General features: G+C 44.2%; 1 protein-coding gene across 1 annotated transcript in view; it reads right to left on the bottom strand.

The window, feature by feature from the left end:
* Positions 1-7,859: 7,859 nt before the first annotated feature.
* The window catches only part of LOC147022869 (neutral amino acid transporter A-like), a 43,956-nt gene continuing 24,953 nt past the window's right edge, over positions 7,860-26,862 (bottom strand). Inside the window, exons 5-8 of the mRNA XM_085887768.1 lie at positions 24,201-24,434; positions 18,116-18,310; positions 11,071-11,205; positions 7,860-9,644 (exon numbers count right to left, since the gene is read on the bottom strand). Of these exons, the coding sequence (XP_085743894.1) occupies positions 9,434-9,644; positions 11,071-11,205; positions 18,116-18,310; positions 24,201-24,434 (775 nt within the window). The 3' untranslated portion in view covers positions 7,860-9,433. The remainder of the gene's footprint in view (positions 9,645-11,070; positions 11,206-18,115; positions 18,311-24,200; positions 24,435-26,862) is intronic.

Here is a 26,862-nt window from a genome sequence, read left to right as displayed (position 1 = left end):
GTCTCTGCTCGGCTTTTTATAGCCCCCAAGGGGAGGGGCCGCTGTGGGCTTCGCCACCCGAAATCGGCACCTTCCCCCTTTTCACCTTTGAACTTTCACCCAGGCTGTATCCGCCCCTCTCACATGCGGACGTGGTTGAAATCGCCGATCACACGCGGACGTGGTTGAAATCGCCGATCACACGCGGACGTGGTTGAAATCGCCGATCACACGCGGACGTGGTTGAAATCGCCGATCACACGCGGACGTGGTAGAAATCGCCGATCACACGCGGACGTAGTTGAAATCGCCGATCCTGTCGCCGCACGAGTTTGCACCGACGGCACTTTGCCGCTGTCGAGGATGTTATGGTGTTGTGGAGGAGTCGATGTGTTGTTGAGATGACGTGGTTGTTGTTGAGGAGATGTTGTGTTGTTGAGATGATGTGGTTGTTGTTGTTGAAATGTTGTGTTTGTTTAAAATAAAAGATAGAGAAAGAATAATGGCTAACTCAAAGATGCACAGCCCGGCACACGAACAAATCCCGTTTTACATTGGTGGGGGAATCTAACCTGGAACACACACTTATCGAAATAACTGATTTTCAGGGAACCTGAATGGTGTTCTGTGAATTTCCACCACCGTAACACTACCACCGTAACACTACCACCGTAAGTAAAAAAAAAAAAAAAGGAAACGTTGAATGAGTGAGTGCCAGCGGGCCTGTGTGAATGGGGTGAATGTGGAATGCATGGTGCGATGAGTGATTGGAGGGAGGAGTGATTCCCACCCAAGGGACCCAGGGTCAGAGTAATGTTAGTTAGTGGGTTAGCCAAATTTACAAAATGGAAGTCGTTTTGCTGTTGGTGTGAGTGTAGGCCCGAAACCCATTTGGAGGGGTGCAGGAGTCCTGGTGATGGGCTGGGAGCGTGGCTGTGAACGGTGAGTATCGCTTACTGGACACCGGGCACCGGAATAGTCGGCCGCGGAAGGCCAAGGGCCCAAGAGGGGCTGGGATAGCGTAGTGGGCACGGGTGGGCCCGCATGAAGCGGGGCCCGTAGCGCCAATGGCCACGTGGGCAGTCGTGGGCACGGGCACCCGGGGAAAAGGGGCCCGTAGTGCCAGCCTGCCACATGAGCGTCGAGGGGGACTAGCCAGAGGGGGCACTCCCCAGATCTTAGGGAGCTGGTAAGCTCGGAGACAGTCTCAGGGCCCGGGGGTGCCATAGTTGGAGAATCGGCAGAGGGTAGTTCCTGCCAAGTGAGCCACGCGGCCCAGCCACGAGACCGTGTGAGGACACGAAGGAAAATTGGAGGGCAAGGCCCAAATTTGTGAGGACACCAACACAGGCGATGGGAATCTTGATTGGTAGAACCAATAGTTTAAGCGACAGGCGCTTTTTAGAAAGCCCCGAGGTAGTTTAAGGTTAATAAATGTTAGGGTAGATAGCGAGATGTATCCCTCCGCACCATCCATCCCTTCGCTCTCGGTAGGCCGCTGGACCCACCTTGGGTAAAAAAGATCGCTGAAATCTGAAGAGGCCATTCTGAGGCTTCATTGGGCCTCGGGACAGGACGATAGCCTCTCCCTTATTCCCCTCCAGAAAGGGAACGTAAGGGGTTGGGAGTAAGCTTGGGTTACAGGATAGGTTAACCGGACAGAGACGATAAAGGGGGTTGGGGAGACGAAATTATAAAAGGAAATAATAAAATAAAACAAAAAAATAAGATGGGGCTAAATTTGTTTGGTGTTATAAACTAAGGGAGTTGGTATGGACAGAGACAGGCAAAGGCGATAGGTTGGGGGGAGACAGTAGGGTAGGTCCGAGCCCGCCTTCAGAGCGGCCGGCACCACCCCACTCCCTCCAAACCTGATGGAACACACCAGAGGCCGGCCAGCTTCACCTGTCAGCCTGTTGTGCTGCAGCCGCCTGTTCTGCATGGACTTGCCTTGCCATGCCTTGTCTGCTGCCTCTGCCATGATCCAATGCCTGCTACCCTCGTGTCTTGCATTTGCCCCAGTGTCCATCCATTACCATGTGCGCCAGGATCATCGCGCAAGTTGCGGGGACTGCCCTGCAGGCAGCCGCACACGGGGACTGCATTGATGCAGCCCGTGCACCGTTTTGTGTTTGCTTGCGTCCATACCATCCAGTTCACTTCAGGGAGGAGCCTGGGACTGCATTGGGCAGCCGGCTCCCTCCCTGTGCTTGTGTTCACTGCTTCTTGTATTCAATTCAAGGGGGAAGCCTGGGACTGCATTGGGCAGCCGGCTGCCTTCTTGTCCTTGCATAGGGAACCAGAGACTGCATTTGGGCAGCCTGGCTACCCTCTTCAAATGGCCTGTGGGATGGCATATGGCATGCCGGGTTGGGGTCGGTTGCCTCCAGCAGCTGAAGACATGAAAAAGGTTCTGTGACAGACAACGGGGCCTTCTGAACAGGCCCCGAAGACATCCGACCTTCAGCTGCGGGGGCACTCACCCTCACAAACTATGACTAACTTTGCCATGCCCTTTTTCCCCACAGAGCCCATCAGTCCTGGGCCATGGTTTAGTGTAAAATTATAAGGTTAAGTTAAAATTGTAAATGAGTTTTGCTCCCCCTGCATGTTTGTCATAGCGCCGGCAATTTTAGGTAAGTACGAGTGAGTTTATTTAGTCAGTTACACAGTCCATAGGTTATTTACTTTTGGGACACGAATACACCAAATGTCACACTCAGGGATCCAAAGGTAAGATGTACTAGGGTAGAACTTATACATGAAGGCACACGAAAATTTGACGACTCGGGACGAGTCTGTAAAAAGGGAAGGGGGCAGTGGTGGAAATTACGGTGGTGGAAATTCACAGAACACCATTCAGGTTCCCCGAAGATCAGTTATTTCGATAAGTGTGTGTTCCAGGTTAGATTTCCCCACCGATGTATAAAGGGATATATTCGTGTGCCGGGCTGTGCATCTTCGAGTTAGCCGTTATTCTTTCTCTATCTTTTATTTAAAAACAAACAAAACATCTCCTCAACAACAACCATCACATCATCTCAACAACACATCTCCTCAACAACAACAACAACCACGTCATCTCAACAACATATCGACTCCTCCACAACACCATAACATCCTCGACAGCGGCAAAGTGCCGTTGGTGCGAACTCGTGCCGCGACAGGATCGGCAATTTCAACCACGGCCGCGTGTGATCGGCAATTTCAACCACGTCTGCGTGTGAGAGGGGCGGATCCAGCCTGGGTGAAGGTTCAAAGGTGAAAAGGGGGAAGGCGCCGATTTCGGGTGGCGAAGCCCACAGCGGCCCCTCCACTTGGAGCTATAAAAAAGCCGAGCAGAGACACCAGAGTCCAGTCGAGGAGTTGGCGAGTGGGACATTTGGCTGTTAGTCGAGCAGTTGGTGGTGAGTTGGAGTCATCGTTGGAGCCCGTCAAGTCCGCAGTTCGCTGGAAGGTTCGCCGGCACAACCAAGGGAGCCAGTCGGAGCACGGAGCGCGGGGGTCCGGGCAAACCGACCCAGAAGCGGTCGAGCGAAAGACCCGTTCCCTCCTCCAGCACATCGACCAGGCTGCAGTGAAGGCCGGACGGCCAAGGGGAACCGAGCAAGCCGCTCGCTAAGCCATTCAAATGACTGGCACGTTTACACCACAGGGACCGAGCAGAGACACCAGAGGCCACCGGCCCAAAGACCCATCGAGTCACCACAAGGGTGACTAGGTAACCTGCCCGGTCTCTCAGGGCCTGTTCCGGTCATCCCAGCCCCAAGTGCATTAAAGGCTCACGAGCCCGATTCTGTTCTTTCTCGGGTTTTGCATGGAAGTCTGTGGGCCCTGTTTTTTAAGTAGAATTGTTAAGTGCCTGTGTATACTTGCATTCCGATAGAAATTGGCTGTAGGCTTTTGCACGTGTCTTGTCCCCTATCCCCATTCATTGACTGCTTATGTGTGAAAATAAATCCCCCATTGTTTGAACATAAATCCTGCTCGTCGTGTCGTTTCCTTCCATTGACTGCTATGGTGTGTACGGGGAATGAGCTGGCTTTTAAAGCCGATAAAACATACATCTGGTCCGACAGGACTTGGCGATATAAAACCGCTCAGCATTCGCATACGGAACGAGCTGCTTAAGCGGCTCGTTTTCGTGCATGTCCCGTCGAGGTATAAACTCCCGGTATTTCTGTCTGCGCGGAGTTAGGGATATCGATAATTCAGCGATTGACCCTGGAGCGTGGACAGAAGAATTGGCTGGTTTATGATGCATTAAGGCATCCGTGACTGGATTTCAGCGTTGATCCGGAAAGTCACGACTGGACTGCGGCCTTCGGCGGACGTGCGACCGTGATTTGGCTAGAACGGTCGCCCGCACGCTGAAAATCTACAACAATATATTAAACATTTACATTTGAATGATACCCCCATCAAAATTTCTTTGACCGTTTTCAAAAATCACATCATCTGATCAGATGCAAATCACCTCATTCATAGATATTTGGTATCAAAAAGTGCTTCCAAATTCAAAAAATGTGTAAATTTTTCTCAATTTCAGGACCACCACCTCTGTATTGTGTCTGTACTTTCTGAGAAGAAAGCAAATGTATATAGTGGGGGGCAACCCCCCCCGTAGAATCCCTTAGACCCCACTTTTTTAAATGGTGTGAACAAACTTTGGTACATAAAGGGTGATGAAGGTTGTGGAAAAGTTTCATTGAAATCGTACAAGTAGTTTGAGAAGTTGCAAGTATTTGTGGATGGATGAACAGATGACGCACCATCCCATTAGCTCCCCAGAACAATGTTCCAGGTGAACTAAAAATCAAAAAGAACCCGTATTCAAAAATTAAATAAATGTGGTTGCCCGACCGTGTGTCTGATCAGGTTGAAATTTAAAACATATATTCTGCTTCACTACTAGATCATAATTGTGAAGTTTCACGGCGATTGATTAAGGTTCAAGAGAAATAATTTTTTAAGATTTTTTTCTAAATCCAATATGGCTGCCAGATCGTGTGACCTATCTGATTCATGAATAACCTGGTATCCCCAAGGCTTGGGGAACATTTGTGTGCCCCTCGATCTGTCCAGCCATTCTGAAGAAGATTTTTTCAATAGGTTTTTGGGTAAATCCAATATGGCTGCCAAACCATGTGAGCTATGACATCATTGGTGTGAACATTCTGTTCCTCATGGATAGATGCTCATACCTGTAAAATTTCTCCTTGATCTGTTCAGCCATTTCAGAGAAGATGATTTTTGAAGGTTTTTTATTTTTAAACAATATGGCTGCCGAACCATATGACCGAAGATGTCATCAATTTATCCCCAGCTGATTCTCAAACATTTTCCTACTGATCGGATGTAGCGTTCTATGTATGCAATTATGACGTCATACCAAAGGTACCTATGACATCATAAAAAACCACATATTCCCCTGAGTACATACTTGCAATGTGCAAAGTTTCAATTATTTCATTAGTGTGGTTTCAGAGACAGAGGTCCAAAGTTTTTCCTTTTTCCAACATGGCTGCCACACCACGTGACCCATGATGTAACAATTATCATTAAAACATTCTACATGAGTATTCTATCCTCTAGTGAAATTTTTTTCTTAATCGAACAAGCATTGGCATGTGTAAAATACTTATGTTATGTGTGGACAGACAGACAAACGTGGACCAAATGCAATACCCTCTCCTCTGGTGAGGGTAAATATCGTGCTAACGCCAAGTTTCATTTGCTCTGCACTTGTCACAAAGAACTAAGGGACATTAAATTAATCCAAAGACAAATGAAGCTGTTTCCTCCCCAAAAAAGAAATGATACATTTCATGATATAGCCAGGTCATCCAACAAACTGCCCAGTATTTGGCAAAACTTAAAATTCATTGAAAGAAGAAAAAAAAAAACGAGAAAGCTTACATTTCTTTTATGAAACGAGAAGAGCACTCAGTGGAGCACATAACTCCGCCCCAGAATGCCTGATCCACGACAACATATCGGGCTCAATACATTTTTGAGATATCGTGCTAAATATCGTTTTTGGCTCAATCTCTCAATGGTGAAGAATCACTTTAAAAATTCTAGTAGTTGGATCCGGATTCAGATCTTCACCAAAATCGAATCAATCTGTTGTGGTCACACACCCAACATGTCCACCAAATTTCGTCCGAAAACGTCCACAACTTTTTGAGATATCTTGCTATATATCGGTGTTGCCCTATCTCTCAATGGTGAAGAATCACTTAAAAAAATTTCTAGTTGTCGGATCCGGATCCAGATCTTCATCAAAATCTAATCAGTTTGACCTTGTCACACACCGAACCTGTCCACAAAATTTCATCCGAATCTGTCCACAACTTTTTGAGATATTCTTTACACAAACCAACAAACAAACAAGCAGTCATAGACTGGTACTTACGAAATAGTCAACTTGACCTCTGACCTTGTCTAATAAAAGCTGTCTCTCGAGAAGGTAGCGACGCAAACCAGAAGTTTCTACGATGATTCTGTAGCAAACCATCATAAATCGAATGTTTGACCTCACTGTGACCTTGACCTTTGACTGATTTTGACCAAAATATAATCAGCACTAGCCATCACCCTCCTGAATCACGTGGTGTAATTTGACATTGGTAGCTTCTTCCATTCTCGAGTTATCGTGCTTACAAACAAACACACAAACAAACAGAGTCCGGAAGTGATCAATATACTTACGAAATCTTTAGATTTCGTAAGTAACAAACACACAGAAAGGGGTGAAAACATAACCTCCTTCACCTTCGGTGGCAGAAGTAATAATATAAACAATAAAAAAGTGTAAACAGGTCCGTATAAACCAAAATCACTTTGGCTGTCAAGTTTCGGAAAATAAGAAAGTGTATATTACATTTACATGCTAAACAACACTTGGTAATGAAATAAAATCAGGACATTTTGAAGGGCATGTTAGTATGAAGTTACTCATGTGTTGCTTTGGATTCCACTGTTGATGGGTTGTTTTTTTTCTCATTTGAACAATGATGGAAAGCAAATTAAGTTTCTAAACTTAACATGGCTAAAGGTTTTCCAAAAAATTGCAGAACCATGCCGACAAGGATCTCCTCGAACGACGTGGTGATCAGTGTATAGTTCAAAATATGCAATGCTCTGAAGGTAAGAGCAAGTTGTCGACATTCGCTGAAGATAAACTGACAAGAAGCAATAAATATACTGGCACATCAGATTACTTAACCAAAAGTAATCCTGAGCTACAGTGATGCCACCCTTTTGTCTATTCTCATTCTTGTTACAGACTTACAACGTTAACAGTTCATGGGGGATAGTGGTGATATCATTAACGATCACATAAAACTGCACGACTGCCTCAATGAAATTCACACATGCACAGCCAGCCGCACATTTAAAAGCAGCGTTTAAAACCCTTCTGTTCCCGGTGTCTGACATATAGTACACCTAACGAAAATTGTCTCCTGGTAATTCTCATGATAGAAAACACATGTCTAATGTGCCTGATCACAGAGAAGTACAAGTTTCATTTTCCAAGAAGAGAAGTTTTTTACACTATACATTTTAGAATGATGATGCAATACTACAGTCCCGACTAGCGGGCACAAAAGGGTTCATCAGAATTGGAAAACCTATTCACTTTCCCCAAGTCAAACAAAATCGAAAACATCAGTGAATAATGGCACGAGAGACGAATGGAGTGTTCAAATATAAAATAGCATTTGTTATGAAAGTGGCTGCTCAACAAAATCAACTCAAAAGGTCCGTGTAACTTTCCACGAGGTGACCGAAAGGAAGCAGTTGTGCTGTAATTTGGTTTACACAAAAACAAATTGCCGATTACAGCTTCATTACTTTTGCTACGAGAGAAAAAGTTTCAAAATACAAATGTCAAATTTTAATAATAATAAAAACAATCATCATCGTCATCATGCAACATGCCCTATAAATATTTAGCTCTGATATGGTTGTATTTTAATGTTCCAAAATTGTACCTTGCATATCACAGTTTTGAATCAAGATATTTTTATCAAACATTTTAAAAGAGCGAATGAAAGTTTCAGATCAATTTTAAAGGTTAAAAACAGTTGATGAAAGATTTACAAAGCAGAAAAAGAAAAGAATAAGAATGTCACATCGAAATTGATGAGTTACATTTACACTGAAGTTTCGTTGCATCCAGGTCAAGTAAATGAAATGATGATGTGATGCATACAACACGTGTATTTTAACGATGCTCAAAAACGAAAAAAAAAGAGGCTCTCAAACAAGAACAGAAATAATAATAAAACTAGAACGGCACTCTTTGACGTCACGAGGTCAACAGATATGCCTTCACCCGCATTATTACATCATTATAATGCTTGTTCCAAGTTCGATTTAAATCCGTTTGGCTGTTCTCAAGTATCATATTTTTATCTGATATGACCTCTGACTTCTTGATGCCAAAATCGAATCATTTAGTCTTTTCATCATGATACATACTTGTAACAATTTTGACTTGGATCCCTACATCCATTCTTTAGTTATCGTGGAAACAAAAACCTCTCACAGCTGGATGGACAACCCCAAAACATAATGCCTCAGGAAACTTTGTCAGCGGAGGCATAAAAACAAAAAGTTGTAGTGAAAAATGGAAACCCACTTCTCAAATGACGGTAAATTGATGGCTACATTTTGCTATTATTGATGCATTTATTTACAAGGTACACAATTTCAAGCATCACTTGCTACCTTGTTTAAACGTTTTGAAGAGAAAAGTAAAGCTTACATTCAAGTGGACCGACAGCAATTCAATTCGTTCTTTTTCAAATTTCACATTTCTTGACGTCTTTGTTGAATGGTGGCACGATAGCAGAGGTTTGCTACACGCCTCCGGGCTGTGGAGCCTGGGTTTGAATCTTGAATCTTGCCCCCTCCAAGTTGCCAGTTTTTCTTTTCTGAGAGTTTACAGTTGTGTCCATCTTGTTCACCCCGAGTGTCCTTCTGCCTCACATCCCATATTTTGACAAGTTTCCCTCCATTTTGTCCATCAACCATGCTGTTGGTGTTCCCCCTCTCTTTACACCGTTCCTCTTGTTCTGTTAAATCCTGATCCATTCGGTGTTCTAACTCCTCTAAGAGCCTCAAAATTGTAAACAAAAAACATATAATTAAACATTCTCATTTTGTGATTTCAAAAATTAAAAGTTCTGAACATATCTCAACTTTGTGAGCACGCATACCTTACAGTTGCAGTATATGGTTTGGTTTTTGATAAACGTTCGTTTCTGAATATTATTGGTCATCGCTGCCCATGCTGAACTTTTTTTTTCCCATGTATATATTACAATTTAAGAGGAAGATAGAATGCAAAGTTGAGCTGCGAACATTGATAGGGGAAAAAAAAAAATAATTGCAAAATTAACATACAGTAACCCAATAAAGCTCGACCAACATCAAGTGTTCTCTACAATTTTTCTTCACGCTGTTCGGTGGCCTTTCCATCGGTAAGAAGTGGTGAACCCTCGAGACCTGGCAACCTCCTGGGTTCTGCTTGAGCATTCACCTGCTGTTCAGCTGCTGCTGACCGTCGCTTGGCGTCACGCTTGTTCAACACATCAAGGATACCGGCCCCCAATGCATCACCCTCCACATTCACCACTGCGCCTGGTCGGTCTCTGTGGGCCAGCAATCCCGCAATCAAACATAAAACGCCTGCCAAGGCTTATATTCAAATATTTAAATTATAAAGGCAATCATTTTGGTTGACCTTCAAAATATTTAATGATTTAATTAAGGTAATGTACTTTTTACAAACTCCAAAACTCCAAAAATATATACTTTTTACAAACTGGCTTTGTACCAGCAAGTCACGCCCCGAGGCTTATGATTGGTCAGTGTGACGTGAAATGAGGGGGGGGGAGGGGCATCTTGGAAGAGCGGACAGTTGTCAGAGGCCACAGTAGTTATGAGAGGACAGTTGGTGGAGGAACATGGCTGAGAAGGAGGATCTCATTTTTGCTTTCCTCTCGGCACGACGAAATGGCTGCGCGATTCTCGTGTTCGTGCTTGTGAATTTGCAGCATGCTGGGCAAGACACTAGTCATTGACTGTTCAGCTGAACCGTAAAGTGTGTACGATTCTGAGGAGAGAAGAAGAGCGTGCCTCGTGGCCTTAGAGATCGTCTCGCCGTATGGTCGAGGAGGAAGGTGGGCGATTGTTGTGAGCAGACCTCGTGCATGAGAGGAACATTTGGCATATTCGTTCATGTGAAGAAGCAGCACGGCGGTTGGTGAGCCCTGGTGTTGAATACCACCTCACAAATTTCCTCATGTACGTTTCCCGCCCAGAGAGCGGCTCGGCGCCATTTTGGACGCATCTTCCCGTGCAAGATGACGTCGCTCGACCCCAAAGTTCAATAAAGACCATTTCTGGACAAAGCTAAGTGCCAGAATAAAGGGAGGATTTTCCTTCCCCCCCCCCCCTGTCTGCAATAAAGTCTGTGTGTGGAGGCGCCTCAACTTTAGACTTTAATTTACCGCACGTTTTATAATTATATTTTGAATTATTACTGTTGTAAATATTTGACTTATTGTCATTAAACCCCCGTGTTTATTTTAAGTCGTTTGTGTTGTTCCTTTGTCGTGGGTTTGAGACAAACCCCATTGTGCTTCCATCCGTCTGCTCCGTCCGTGTCACCATTTTCTTCCCGCGCGCACCATAATGTCATTTTTCAAGTGATTCTTCACCTTTGAAAGGTGGGGCCAAAAACTATGTATGGCATGATATCTCAAACAGTTGTGGACGAGTTATGACAAAATTAGGTGGATGAGTGGGTTAGGTGACAAGAACAAGCCAATTCGATTTTTGTTAAGGTCTGGATATATCGGTTTTGGCCCTAATTAATTAATTAATAACCAACTAACTAACAAGAAGGCAAAACAAGTTTCACAAGCATGGAATGGATTGAACATTTTACCATGTTATGTTAGTAAGTTACCTGTGTGAAGAAACGTGTATGTGTAACCCATTTATAAACTGCTTGTTTATATAAAACAATTCCTCAAAAATCAAACTTGGGGAAGGCAGAAATGATGTACTCACACGAGCCAATCCACAGCAAGGATCAGAGAAATGTCCTTTGTTGGGAGGCCTACAGCCTCAAGAATGACGGCCAAAGTCAGTATACCACCAGCTGGGATCCCTGCTGCTCCCACACTTGACGCTGTGGCGGTGACCCTGCACAAGGTTGCAAAACATGCACTCAAAATCCAGTAACAGCTGAGCTAAAGTCTAAATACAGCACATGCAATTAACAATTGCAGGAATATTATAAGATTGTTGAGTTTCACAATCTTATTCAGTCCTAGCCAGGTCAAACACCACGATCCCAAGTCATTTCATACATCTTTCACCTGATGTACATTCTATCTCTGACAGTTCCCTGGAGCTCTTGTCAGTTTTAACCCTACAATGTCACCTGGCTATCCCATGAGTCTTTAGAAAACGCTTTTCGATTTCATAAACACATTACAATGTGAGAAGGGCACTCGGTAGAGCGCATACCTCCGCAAGACTGAACAGCTTACGTTTTGTAAACCCCAATGATAGACCATATGTGCATCAGGACCTGAACCAAAATCTAATTGCCATGATCTTGTCACCGACCCAACTCATCCACCAAGTATCTTCATAATGCGTCCATAACATTTTGAGATGTTGTGCAACATATCGGTTTTGGCCCTATCATTTAATGGTGAAGAATCACAAAAAAAAAAGATTATCCGATCCAGATTCAGATCTTCACCAAAATTTATTAAACCAATCCTTGTCACACACCCAATCAGCCCACCAAATGTCATCCAAATCCGTTCACAAGCTCTTGTGATATCCTGCACACAAATAAACAAACGACAAACAGACAGGGCTGAAAACATTACCTCCATCCATTGCAGATGGCAAATTAAATACCGAAGCAAAGCCACAGAGCAAACAATCATGATAAAAACAATTGTGATTCAATGTTAGTTGTACAGAAGCAATTGCATATTACTTTTATTGTCAACTCTTCAACCTTTTGATTTCAACGAGTACAGCTTGGTGCTATGCAGAAGTGGGTAAACAACAAACAAACAAAGGAAATTTTTTTTTTTTAAATCGCTCAGAGTGACACATGCCAAAACGGAACAGCACTCGGTAGAGTGCATACCTCCACCAGGCTGAACCGTTTACATTTTGTATCCCTCTGATAGGTCAGATCTGAATCCAGACCTTAACAAAAATCGAACTGGCTTGTTCTTGTCACCTAACTCACTCACCCACATAATGTTGGCATAACTCGTCCACAACTTTTTGAGATATCATGATATACATAGTTTTTGGCCCCACCTTTCAAAGGTGAAGAATCACTTGAAAAATTCTTGTATCTGGATTTGAATCTGCACCAAAACTGAATCAATTCATCCTTGTCACACACCCAACATGTCCACCAAGGTTCACCGATTTCCATCCACAACTTTTTGAGATATCATGCAATATCGTTTTTGTTGCATCTCTCAACGGTGAAGAATCATTTAAAAATTAAATAATTCCCATATCCAGATCTTGATTAGAATCTTCACCAAAATAGAATCACTTCTTCCTCGTGGCATTCCCAACCTGTCCACCAAGTTTCGTCGGAATCCATCCATAACCTTTTTGAAATGCCGTGCTGAACGTTTTTGGTATTATCTCGTTTTTTGTATTGGTACCATTTGGTACCATTTTTGGTATTGGTAACATTGGCAATGGTGAAGAATTACTTTGTAAATTCTCGGATCCGGATTCGGATCTTCAGTAAGATCGAATCAATTAGTCCCTGTCCACCAAGTTTCATCCGAATCTGTCTATATCTTTTTGAGATATCATGCAATATCGCTTTCAGCCCAATCTTTCAATCGTGAAGAATCACTTTAAAAAAAAAAAAATTCTCGTATCTGGATCCGGATTCGGATATTCGCCAAATTTGAAGTGATTTGTCCAAGTCGCACACCCAACCTCTCTTCCAAGTTTCGTCCGAATCCATCCATAACCTTTTGAGATATTGCGCTGTGTAGTGTTTGGCCCTATCTCAAAATGGTGATGAATCACATAAAAATTCTCAGATTCGGATTTGGATCTTTACCAAAATGAAGCGTTGCTGTCCTTGACCGGCCACCTACAAACACAAAAAATTTCAGAACGATTGCTTGAAAACTGTGGCCAAAAATTGTGTGACAAGACAGACAAACGCTACAGACCAACATACTTGGCGAAAAACGTTTTTCGCCAAGTAACAACCAAAAATTACACATCAAACGCATCTTTGTAAACTTTCCTTGTACTACTTGTTGGATTAAAATAAATACTTTTAATTTAAAAGTCCTTGAATGATTAAACACTCAGAATTACTTGAAATAATTATAACGATTAAAGTTTATGATTTAATTTGGTGGAAACTTGGGATGAAACAGCAAATAAAAGCTCAGTGGAACTATAAAAGTATAATTTTACACAAATATGCTTCAATGGAAGTGCCTCCATCCATCCAATGGGGCCATACTCTGTGCAGAGTATTTGTGCTGCCTCAGCAGTCTCCTTGGCTATTGGGCACAATCCTGGACGGGTCACCACTCCGACACAGGATACCAGCAAGCTGGCACTCATTTTGCCGACCTCGGAAGGATGACAGGCAGAGTCAACCCCACCTGGTATGAATTCAACATCCAAGGAGGATTTGAACTCAGGACCCTAGGCTAGCAAGCCTACCACCTTAACCATCAAGACAACACCAGACATATGTGCCTCTGACCAAGTTATGCATCAACCCACTGTTTTGTTTCATTTTCATATGAACTTTAATGGATATCAAATGTTCTGAGAGAGAGAGAGAGAGAGAGAGAGAGAGAGAGAGAGAGAGAGAGAGAGAGAGAGAGAGAGAGAGAGAGAGAGAGAGAGAGAGAGAGAGAGAGAGAGAGAGAGAGAAGGAGAGAGAGAGAAGGAGAGAGAGAGAGAGAAGGAGAGAGAGAGAGAGAAGAGAGAGAGAGAGAGAAGGAGAGAGAGAAGGAGAGAGAGAGAAGGAGAGAGAGAGAGAGAAGGAGAGAGAGAGAGAAGGAGAGAGAGAGAGAAGGAGAGAGAGAGAAGGAGAGCGAGAGAAGGAGAGCGAGAGAGCCAGAGAGCCAGAGAGTCAGAGAGCCAGAGAGACAGAGAGAGAGAGAGAGAGAGAGAGAGAGAGAGAGACAGAGAGAGAGAGAGAGAGAGAGAGAGAGAGAGAGAGACAGAGAGAGAGAGAGAGAGAGAGAGAGAGAGAGAGACAGAGAGACAGAGACAGAGAGAGAGATATATATGCTTCTAACTCAAGTTATGGTCTGAAAAATGATTTAAAGGCACATGGCCTTTGACCTTTGACTTCTTCAATCTAAAATTGAATCAGTTCACCTTTGTATTTCAGTTAATAAGCATCTCAAGTATGGTTGAAATCTCTTGAGTGGTTCACAAGTTATTGCAGTAATACAGATTTTCAACTAGAGGGGGAGCACTCGGGAGAGAGCAAAACCTCCGCCGCCAATACTGCTGGGTCACTCAAGTGAACCTAATATCTTATTCATTAAATATGATGTCAACAGTGCTGAGAGTTATAGTTCTTTTCTCCAACATTTTTTTAGGGGGGGGGGTTGGAAATCACTTAAAACATGTAAAAATGCAAAAAAAAAAAAAGAAATTTTGTTGAAAATAAAGTTGCAAAAATGTTTTTTCTCTAACAATTTTTTTGGGGGGGGGGGTTGGAAATCACTAAAAACATGTATAAATGCAAAAAAAAAGTTTTTCTTTTTGGGGGGGGTAACAATTTTTTTGGGGGGGGGGTGAAAATAACTAAAAACAGTTAGAAATGCAAAAAAAAATGATTTTTTTTAAAAAATTTTTTGTTGGGGGGGGGGGGGTTGGAAATCACTTAAAACATGTAGAAATGCAAAAAAAAAAAATTTCTCTATTTTTTTTGGGGGGGGGGGGAGGTTGGAAATCACTTAAAACATGTAGAAATGCAAAAAAAAAATTCTCATTTTTTGGGGGGGGTAAAAAAAAATTTGGGGGGTGGGTTGGAAATCACTTAAAACATGTAGAAATGCAAAAAAAAAAATTTTTTTCTCTAACAATTTTTTTAGGGGGGGGGGACCAAGTCCAAAATTTAATGGCATGATCCTTGGACCATATCTAACCCCCCCCACCAAGTTTCGTCGAAATCCGTCGAGGAGTTTTTCCGTAATACTGTTCACAAACAAACAAACAAACAAACAGAAAGGGGTGACAACAGTAACCTCCATCCATCTTCGAAGATGGCGGAGGTTAATTGCGGTAAAAGGGCACGTGTCCTTCGGCCTTTGACCTCTTGAACACAAAATGTAATCAGTTCATCTTTGAAGGGATTTTCACCAAATTTAGCAAAACCATGGATGTAATGCAGCGGTTCACAAGTAATCATTGTAATGAAAATCTGCTATTTTCAGCCAAAGGTCACATGATCTTTGCCCTTTTGAACCATAAATCGAATGAGTTCATATTTGCATCATGATACACTTTTGTAAGAAATTTTTTGAAAAAAATCCCTTCAATGGTTTACAAGTTATCGCAGTAAAAAAAAAAAATGTTCGCAGATGTATGTATGGATGCACAACCTGAAAACATAATGCCTGTTTTGGTGGCGGAGGCGTTAAAAAAAAAGAAAAAGAAAAACCTTCCGACAGTCAAATTCATATTTGACAGGCTGTTATACTGTTGTGCCAATATCCATGCTTCTGTCATGTGTTAATAAGAATTGGGGAATTTTTCAGTGATGGTGTTAAAGGTCTCATCTCGTAAGGCCGAGAAATGTGAAACCTTCAGGCGATTACAAAATTATTTAAAAACAAATGAAATGAATGACTAAACATCCAATCATGTTCAAAACGTGGGAAATATCAAACCAATCATGAACCTTTAGTCCCTAAAAATATGAAATTCACTCCAATTGTGTTTTATACTTTATGGTACATTTCTGCATACAAGAATCTAGAATGAGAAAGATTGATGGTAATCAAAGCCAAGCAATCATTTGAGTCTGATATTTGATGCACATTTCACTTCAACTATGTTTCTGATAGCTGGTTGGTGGTGCAACCCAAGGAACTTGACATCACGTGAAGTGGCAATCATGTTTATGTTAAACAATGGATTCTATCAACAAAAATTTAGGGAGAATGTGCAATATGAAAGCTAATATTTTGAGTTGACTGTTCAGAGCAAAAATGAAAATGAAAATCAACAACAAAAAAAAAATAGGACCACTGGACCTGTAGCTTATCTAGGCCCCGGCCTAATATTGTAACCGAAATTTTGTTGCATTCTGACTGGTGGGTCTGGAGAGGAAGGTTTTTGAAGGAATTTATGCGATTTTTCCAAGCATTTACTAAGTCGGCCATTTTGACACACTTCCGGTCACGTGATCGGCATGGCCTCCATAATTTGACATTAGGACCCTGTCCTAATGTTGTACCCCAAATTTGGTAGCATTCTGACTGGTGGGTCTGGAGAAGAAGATTTCTCAAGTATTAACGTGATTTTCCCAAAAGTTGAGCAAGTCAGCCATTTTCATACACTTTCGGTCATGTGATCGGCATGACCGGTCATTTAACATCTCTCCCATAGTCTAATGTTGCAACCCAAATTTGGCAGCATTCTGACTGGTGAATCAGAAGAACATTTTGGAAGGAATTTGCAGGACTGCCATTTTGACACACTTCTGGTGATGTGATCGGCATGGCCTCCGTAATTTGACATCAGGACCCTATCCTAATGTTGTAATCTAAATTTGGTAGTATTCTGACTGGTGGGTCCGGAGAAGATTTTTGAAGGAATTTACACAATTTTCCCCAAAATTGACGAAGCCGGCAATTTTGACACACTTCCGGCCATGTGATTGGCATGACCTCTGCAATTTAACATCCCGACCCTGGCCTAATGTTGCAGCCCAAATTTGGTAGCATTCTGACTGGTGAGTCTGGAGAAGAAGATTTTTGAAGAAACTTACTAAGTCGGCCATTCGACCTACTTAAAGTCATGTGACCGGAACAAGCTCTGCAATTCCTGTTATCAGTCAGGAGGGAAACGTTGCTGCCAAATTTCAGCCGGGTCGGCCCAGTGGTTTGGACAGAGAAGTCGAAATAGGAGATGGACGGACGGACGGACGGTGCATGATGACAATACTTATCTGGAATTTAAATTCCAGAGAAGCTAAAAATAGGACCACTGGACCTGTAGCTTATCTGGGCCCTGGCCTAGTGTTGTAACCAAAATTTGGAAGCATTCTGACTGGTGGGTCTGGAGAGGCAGATTTTTGAAGGAATTTACGTGAGTTTCCAAAAAAACGTACTAAGTCCGCCATTTTGACACACTTTTGGTTATGTGATCAGTGTGACCTCCACAAGTTAACATCACGATGACTCTGTCCTAATGTTGCAACCCAAATTTGGTGGCATTCTGGCTAGTGTGTCTGGAGAAGAAGATTTTTATAGGAAATAATGCAATTTTCCCAAAAGTTGACAAAGTCACCCCTTTTGACACACTTCCAGTCACGTGATCCGCATGGCCTCCACAAATCCTAGTGTTGTAATCCAAATTTGGTGGCATTCTGACTGGTAGATCTGGAGAAGAAGATTTTTGAAGACATATACTAAGTCGGCTATTTTGACCTACTTAAAGTCATGTGACTGGAACGAGCTTTGCAATTCCTATTCCCAGTCGGGAGGGGAAAGTTGCTGCCAAATTTCAGCCGGATCAGCCCAGCGGTCTGGTTGGAGAAGTCAAAAAAGGGGTTAGAAGGACAGACGGACGGGTGTGCGCTGACAATACCTTGTCTGGAATTTAAATTCCAGATAAGCTAAAATTTTGTTTTGATGAAGGGTGAACAAAAATGACAGCCGCACCTCATTTCCCATGATGGTTAACACAGTTATCAACTTTTAGTTCATAAAAATTACTTGTTCATCTTGTCTGCCGTTACAGACTATCACGTTCACAGAGATGAGTATTCTGCTGCACATTTATGGTAATCTGAATGTCGTATCTTAATACATTTCTTCACAGCAGAAACACTTACAGGATGGTAAAAATCTGCCCAAAGTTGAGAGTCACATCATTGAGGTATGCGATGAAAATCGTGGCAACCGTCTGGAAAAGGGCTGCACCGTCCATGTTGACAGTTGCCCCGATAGGCAAGATGAAGCGACTGATCGTCTTGTCAACACGGTTCACTTCCTCCACGTGTTTAATCATCACAGGCAACGTGGCAGAACTGGCAACGAGAAGATCACGATCGATGAATCATAAGACACCCTGGTAAAACAAACACCTGAATCATCTGAATAAACACCGACCCATTTGTGAATGGTGAAAACCCCCAACGATTCTCATTTATACACACACAATAACACACAAACAGGTCTAGGGTCTGCCGATTGGGTGCCCACAAGACCGCCAAAGATGAACTCCCAGGACGCCAGAGCAGAGGCTTCATTACCTCTGCCACCGAAGGTGAAGGAGGTGATGTTTTCACCCTTGTCTGTTTGTTACTGGCAAAATCGAAGATTTTTCAAGTACATTGGTCAGTTGATTTTTGTTATTCTGTCTGTTTGTTTGTTTGTCAATCGCCTACAGGAAGCAATTCTAAACCGATCGTCATGAAACTTCACCAAGTTGTAGAGGTACACTCAACTGAGAAGCGTATTGATTTTGTTTCACATTCATAACCCACCTCAAATCCATCTGTTTGGAAGTCAGTCAACATCGCCTTCTTCAGCCAACCTTGCTGCGAGTATATATGGGCCAAGCAAAAATCACTTCCACTTCACTGCAAAGGTCAGTGTTGGATGCAATTGCAAGCCAATTCAATCTCAACCCTCAGCTTCAACATTGTTGTTGTTGGCTTTGTAGTGGATACGGTGTCCTATATCTTTTTATTGTCAGGTCAGGCCAGATTAGATCTGCTCCTTGCTGCAGGTACGACGTAATCTTGAACTAACACGTTTCATGGTCGGGTTGTCGGCGACGAAACCGTCTTCCCCACTATGTTTGCTGGTGAGGAGGGTGTATGATATGGACACCCAGCAGGATTAAAAACAAAACCTGTCAAAGGGTGGAGGATCTCCTTGTGGGCAAACGGCCATTCATATCTCATGCCCGACTGTGTCTGCGGACGTCCTCCTGCAGTTGGGTTACTTTTTTAGGAGGTTGGTGGCAGGATTTGTACTCTAGCCACCGTAAAATCCTTTACATCGCAAAACACAAGAAAAACGCAAAGAAAATTGAAAACCCACTCTGTGGGAGTACCTCCTGTGCTGCTGCCCTCCGCAGGGCAGCTCACTGGATGACGGGATCAGGGCAATAGCCTTCGGGACCCCTACTCTTTGATGATGGGAGGAAAAATCAAGGGGTAATCTTCCCGGGTCAGATCGTGGTTGTATGTGTCGGGGTGGTGCTGAGGTGTCGTCCACCAGACGGCGAACTCCTTGGGTTAACCTGAGGAGGTCCCTTCGGGTGGGTGCCTGGAATGTCCTATCCCGAAGAGAGGATGATCACCTGTCTCTGTTATCATCTGAGCTCAAGCGTTTGGACATCGGTATTGCAGCACCCTCTGAGGTTCGGAGACCGGATTGCGGCGAGATAATGGTGGGTGGTTACACCTACTATTGATCTGGTCACTCTGATGGTTACCATACCCAAGGAGTTGCTGTACCTGTGTCCAATAAGCTGACTTCAATGATAATTGAGCGTATCTCCAATATGCTCAATTATCATTGGAGCCAACTTGTTGAATATAAGTCAGCGTAAAGAACACTCATCTCTCCAATGTAAATCCAATAATAATTGGTCAATGAGCGTATTATGAGACTAAGAATTCGTCACTCTTTGGGTGTCGTTTCCCTGGTCTCTGAATATGCTCTGACTGAAGCAAGTGATCTCACCGTGAAGGACGCATTTTATGCCACGTTCGAGTCTGTGGTTGATTAATGCCGCAGGTGAGATACTCTTCTAGTCTTGGGGGATTTCAATGCATCGACTGGAACCGATAGGGATGGTTATGAAACATGTGTTGGTTCCCATGGGTGTGGAACTGTGAACCAGAATAGCATGGACTTAGGGTGGCTGGTTCATGGTTTCAGCACTCACAGGTTCATCGCTGGACTTGGTATTCCAATGCTGGTGGTGTGGCAAAGGAGACTGACCATGTGCTTGTTGATGGCCACTGGAGGATGATCCAGAACTGCAGGGTCTACCAGAGTGTTCAGTTCCTCAATACCGGCCACAGGCTTGTGGTAGCAACTCAGAACTTGCAGCTTAAATCCGGGAGAATCCCAGCTTAGGCTGGATGTTGGCAGGCTGGATGTTTTATCAAAGATGAGAGGGTAGCTGAGGATTTGCGAACAGGCTGAGTGGGGATTTGAGGGGTCTGGGTGCTTTGGGGAATCCTGAAGAGTTGTGGAGTGCCTTCAAGAGCACCATCTTTGATGTTGCCGGTGGATGTCTTGGTACTCACCATAGGGAAAACAAGAATTTTGCCTTTCAAGGGACACTGGATACCATTGACCAAGTTGCAGGGCCAGGCTTAAGGGCAGAGCTGAGCTGTTCAGAGAGTTGAGGCATAAAACTATGTGTGCTGAGGGTAGAGAATTAGGTCAATGTATGAGGAATCTGTGCGGGGGTAGAGCATCACCTGTGGTCAAGTGATTCTCATCCTGCTTATAGGGGAATTCGCGCATTGCGTTCCTCCAAGCCTGTCCCTCGGTGCATTGCAGTTATAGCGGAGGGAGGTGGGCTCTTGACAGAGGAGTCCAAAGTGAAGGCCTGATCGGCTGGTTACTTTGAACGGCTGTACCAAGCTGATCCACCAGCTGTGGAGTTGAATGTCAGGGGTGTTACTGTCCCTATTGCTGTCCTTTTCAATCAAATGTGGTCCACCTTCATTTGTGGAAACACAGGCTGTGGTGAACCGGTTGAAATGGGGTAAAGCTCCAGGGATCTGTGGCATCCATGCTGAAGTTCTCAAGGCTGGTGGAAATGCTTAACTCACGTCGTTACATGCAGTTTTGTGCTCTACCTGGAACACAGGCATCATCCCAACTGACTGGAAGATGGGCTTTGTTGTCCCTCTCTGGAAAGGGAAGGGTGATCACCAGGGCTGCAACAACTACCGAGGGATGACGCTGCCCTCAGTGCTTGTCAAGGTCTTTGTTTGGATAATTCTTGATCGGGTTCGCCACCATCTGCTTGAGCACCAGCGCCCAGAGTAATCAGGCTTTACACCAAAGAGGTCAATGATTGACTGTATCCTTACCCTTCGTGTCCTCACCGAATGCAGACGAGAGTTTCGGCAGGGGCTGCTTGCAGCCGATGTTGATCTCTGCAAAGCGTTCGATTCAGTGAATCGGGATGTCCTCTGGAGGATTCTTGGTCTTCGTGGGGTGCCACCAAAACTGATCGATCTGATGTCTGAACTCTACTCTGGTACTGAGAGTGCTGTGAGATGTGGTAATACCATCTCTGTCTTATTTCCAGTTGTTACTGGAGTTCGTCAGGGGTGTGTACTGGCCCCCACACTTTTCAGCACTTGTATGGACTGGATTCTGGGGAGGATTTCGGAGAGATCAAGCTGCGGTGCATCGTTTGGGAATGTCAAGATCTCTGACCTTGATTTCACAGATGATGCAGTCATCTTTGCCGAGACTCTGGATATCCTTTTGGGGGCTCTCAAGGTGCTAAATGAGGAGTCAGTGCACCAGGGATTACTGGTTTCCTGGGTCAAAACTAAGATCCAGGCTTTCAATGACATCTTTTATGCTGCTCTCTTGTCTGTATCTGTTTGTGGTGAAGATGCTGAGGTCACAGAGAGATTAACTTCCTTTAGCAGTGGTATTCACATCTCTGCTGGCTGTGAGCGAGAGGTCAAGAGACATCTGGATCGGGCCTGGGGAGTCATGGATTCACCATTCAAGTGGTGTGGCGCTGTCGGTACCTGTGCAGGACGACGAAAGTCCGAGTCTTCAGGCCCTTGGTGCTTCCAGTCATGCACTACGGATGTGAGACTTGGACTCTGACCAGGGATCTGAGACAGAGACTTAATTCTTTTGGTACCAGGTCTCTTCGGAGAATCCTTGGATTTCGCTGGTCAGACATTATGTCCAACGAGCGGTTGCTGAGAGAGACTCAAATGAGGTTTGTTACCTGCATCGTCTGTAAGTGTCAGCTGCGGCTGTATGGACATGCGGCTCATTTTCCTGACGCTGATCCTGCTTACCAGATTCTCTCAGCGAAGGAGCCTCGTGAGCAGAGGAGGCCAATGGGCTAACCTCATGCTTCATGGTTGCAGCAGGTTGATCAGCATATCAAGGAGATGGGGGATTGACCAGGCATCTGCCTGGGGGTTGGCCAGAAGGAGGCCCCTGCAGTTCTGGTGGAAAGTGGATGTAGCGACGCGCTGTTCCGGCGCATGCTCCAAAACCTGAACTGACAGTGTCCTTCAGAGTACCCCACAAGTAAAAGTCTAAGAGTATTAGATCAGGAGAACAGGGAGGATACTGCACACTTCCACTTCATCCTACCCATCTTCCATGTAAATGAGTATCAAGATAACCTCTCACAGCATGGTGGTAAAGCTGTGGTGCTCCATATTGTTGAAAATAAAACTTCCTCACTGTAGATTTCATTAATGCAAGGCATTACATTTTCCTGAAGAATTTGTAAGGAGGAAAGACCCGTGACAATCCCATTCGAGAAAACTGGTCCTACCAGTCCTTTGAAAGACATCCCGCACCACATTGTTACACCCGGAAGATTTAGCGCCTTTTCTTCAGTCAACTGTGGATTAACAGAGGACGAGTAAACACAGCCCGTTTGTCCCTTTCCTCACTGTAAATGTTCCTAATCCTTCTCCATTGTAATTTCTCACTTTGACACACAACCGCATCAAAATGGAGGTCCGACATGCTCGAGCTTCATACGACTGAGGATACAGCTGCGTTGACAAGGCATAATGACGTGAGCAATTGCCAAGGTAGCGCATTCGCTACCCTCGTGGGGCAGAGGAGAAAACCTCGCCACGAGCGGCGCGAGATGGCTATACAAGCCAACGCTGGAGAAGTGCCACAAGAGTACTGAAGGAGACAGCGAAGAGGATAGGATGAGGTCGGTGGTCGTGCTCAGTAGTAAGCTCAGCTCGAGTGCGTCACAGTACACGTTGACTCCAGAATCAGTAATTGTGACGGGGCACAAGCTTGCAGCCCATCAGCGCCTGTGTGCCTTGAGGAAATATAGAATATAGCTTTATGAAGGCAGTCTCCTCAACATTTTCCATGTAAAGTAAAATCACACAACGTTGAGTCAGAACGTTCACAGGTGCACAGGGCGAGAAACGTGCACGGGTTCTCTCAGCCTCTCTGCAGAAATCTTCAGTAGGGCTCCAGACGAGAGCATCATCAAGGTGTCTTTGAGCCACCCCAGCAAAAGGAGGAAATGGTCCCGTGATCCTAAGGACGTGATCAGTATGTTTGCCTGGACTGGTCGGAAAGCCACTTCACAGCAAGACATGCGTCGGGCAATAGTTGCTTGCTCACCCCACCGAATCTCGGCAACGGAGACTCGCTCGGCTTCACCAAGCCGAAACCACCATCTTTTTTTTTTTCCTCCACCGCATCTTCTCACCCTTTTCTCCTTCTGTGTGTCTGATTACTGCTCAAGCGAGTCCGTCTTGATTAGGACAGAGCACAAGTTAGGTGGGGCCGAAATCTTTATAGTTGATAAGCACAATTTATTTTACAATCAAGACAGATTGTTTAATTAGTTATATTATTGTTGTTGTTGTTTCACAAGCTTCAGGTCCAGATATATATTTATCCATTTTATGAAACTTGATGTTTGACTTTTTTTATTCTAGTGGTTGTAGAATCGATCACTTGTACATGCACGAATAAATTACCAGCGGACACATGAGAGTTGAGTTCTCGTCACGTGCAAACCAAATTGTGAATCATGACGTACCCCAAACCATCATTTGGCATGCTCTGATGTAAATTAAATCCTTCATGCTCAGGCTATCTTATGGAGTGTTAACTCTGGAGACACAAGGTTCAAATCCGGTAGGGTTGGGTGTGTTACAGGACATACACACCTTCAAAGCACAGATCTCATACCTGGAGGATGTTCCAAAAGCCGTAGCAAGTGGCGTGATAATGCCCCTAAGGAATATATATGGGTTCTTCCGAGTGATGAGAAAGTAGATTAGAGGTAGGACCAGGGCACCATGAATCACGTGGCCCAACACACAACACAGGATGTATTTGCCAAGGTTAGTGACCAGAATAACAGGATCCTCCATATCAACAATCTTGCTGGCCACAAGGAACATGACACCTATTGGAGCATACCTGGAAAACAAAGTGAATGATGCAAAACCATGAAAGAGACCATCACATCTTCAAACAGACTGTAAATTCTCAAAAAGACAGGAATGAACCTGACAATAAAAGTACAAACACAAATAACATTAGGTTATTCAGCCATTGATAGGTAAGGCTCATGTTGTCATAATCACTAGCTCTGGTGAACACAACAATACCAAACCTCCACATTGTCCTGTGGTTAGAATTATCAATATACCGTGGAACCCTGCCATTCGCGGACCCTGCATATTTGCAGTTTATAAAATGTGACCTGCTTCTACATTTGTGGTCCTGTGTTTTGCGTATTCGCAGGTTAAAATTTTTTTGTTTGTTTTTTATACTGCAGGACTGATCTATATCCACTGCCACAGATATGAATTCAGCCTGGGAATTCTTCCACAGAAACCTGCTCTCTCTGATGCACAGATTAATCCTATCTCGTCTTCAATTATCTTATCCATCCTCCCACTCTGAGTACTCTGCAACCTGTGGTGAGGCAGTCGCTTGAAAACAACTTGCATTCTCCTGGAAAGCAAATCCGACCGAAGACAACCTGAGATCATTCCACAAAGCTTGCAACAAGTGTGTGGCTACCCAAAGAAGATCCAGAAAACAACGTCTGTCCAATCTCAAGAATGAGCTTTCAAACTTGTCTCCCTCCTCGAAAACCTGGTGGCATCTTGTCAAGTCAGTCTCTGGTGTATGCTCGCCTTTCATCCCTTCCCTCTCTTCAAATGGCACCTCAGCCGACTCCGCTCGTGAGAAGGCTGAATGTCTCAATTCTGTGTTTGCTTCAAATTATTGTGTCCCTAACCCCTTCCTGTCTGTACCCATCCTTACCAGTCATAGACAACTGCTTCCGAATTCTGTGTCTTTTACGTCTGAAAAGGTGGAAAAATTTCTGGCAACCCTCGACTCTGCAACTGGACCGGAGGGCATCACTTCACACGTCCTAAAAACCTGCTTTGCTGCGCTTGCACTTCCTCTCTCTCTGGCATTTTCAAACTGTCATTTACCATAGGTCATCTTCCATCTACTTGGAAATCAGCCAACATTGCAGCTTTCCATAAAAAAAGGTGCAAAAACCGATCCCCTTAATGACAGAACAATTAGCTTATTTCCAATCATCAGCAAGGTCATGCAATCAATCATCACAATTGACAAAATCATTCATTTTCTCAAACAGCCTCATCTCAGATCAATTCAGATTCAGACCTGGTCACTAAATCGGACATGCTGCTTCGACTCTCCCAACAATGGATGGAGGCCCTCAATATCAGACATGAGATCAGGGACAAATCTCTCTGGACAAATCTCAAGCTTTTGATACAGTCTGGCATCCTGCCTTGCTCTCAAAATCTGCCGATATAATCCAAGGCCAACTCCACTCTTGGATTACTGACTTTCTCCACTCTCGTAGCCAATGTGTGGCTCTCAACGAACCCTTTCATCTCCCCTCCATGTGAAGGCTGGAGTACCCCAACGCAGTGTTCTAGGCCCCATCCCAATCTTCATCAATGATCTCAATGCCTCTCTGGAAAATCATCTTTGTCTCTTTGCTGATGACTCCACTATCTGCCATGAACCCCCTCATCCTTTTGTCAGACAGGCAGCAGCCTCTTCGCTCTCCTCAGACCTTGCCAAAAATAACAAACTGGTCAAACACTTAGAATACGTCTTTCAATCCTGAGAAATCAACACTGATGGAGTGTTGCTCTCCCCTCTGGGCTGGCTCCCCTGCCTCACATCTTGCTCAGCTTGATGCCAAGGAAACAAAGGCTTTCAAGATCAATGGAATCTCTCATGATGAAGTCGAGTGTTTCGGCCTATCGCTTCGCCGACAGGTCGGTGGTCTCTCTGTCTTCTTCTGCCTCATTTCTGGACTTGCACCCTCTGCCCTCTCCATGCTTTGTCCTCCTCAGGTATCTGGAGGAAGCACACGGTCCACCAGCAACCCCTTTCTTGTGAAACTGCCAAAACCCAGAACCACTGCTCGCCTCCACTCATTTATTCCTCTTTTTTCCCCACCTGTGGAACTACCTTACATACTCTCTTTAGTCTCATTCTTCCCTCCAGATCGTCAAAACAGCTGTTCACCACCATCTCGTCATCCCGCATCCAAAATCGTGATTTTTTTTTTCTCAACACCCGTTAAACCACCCCCCATCCCTCCGAAAATTTTGCGAATGCATCCATATTGTCCACCCTTTGTGGTCTCCCTTATCCCTCATCGTTACCGGCATCCCTTGTTTGTCCGTCTTGATCTACTTTGTCCCTTTGTCCTGCTCTCGGTGTTTCCCCTTTCTCCTGCTGTTCCCTTTGTTGTGCTGTGTCCTGATTTGTTCTGCTTCATCGCTCTTACACAAGCCTAGACAATGTATTACAAAGAACAATGCAGCGAATATCGCGGCAT

This window comes from Eptatretus burgeri, chromosome 7 (genome assembly GCF_056783735.1).
Source record: "Eptatretus burgeri isolate ZD-2024b chromosome 7, Ebu_testis_v1, whole genome shotgun sequence".
Lineage (NCBI taxonomy): Eukaryota > Metazoa > Chordata > Myxini > Myxiniformes > Myxinidae > Eptatretus > Eptatretus burgeri.
This window is presented reverse-complemented; position numbering and strand designations above follow the sequence as displayed.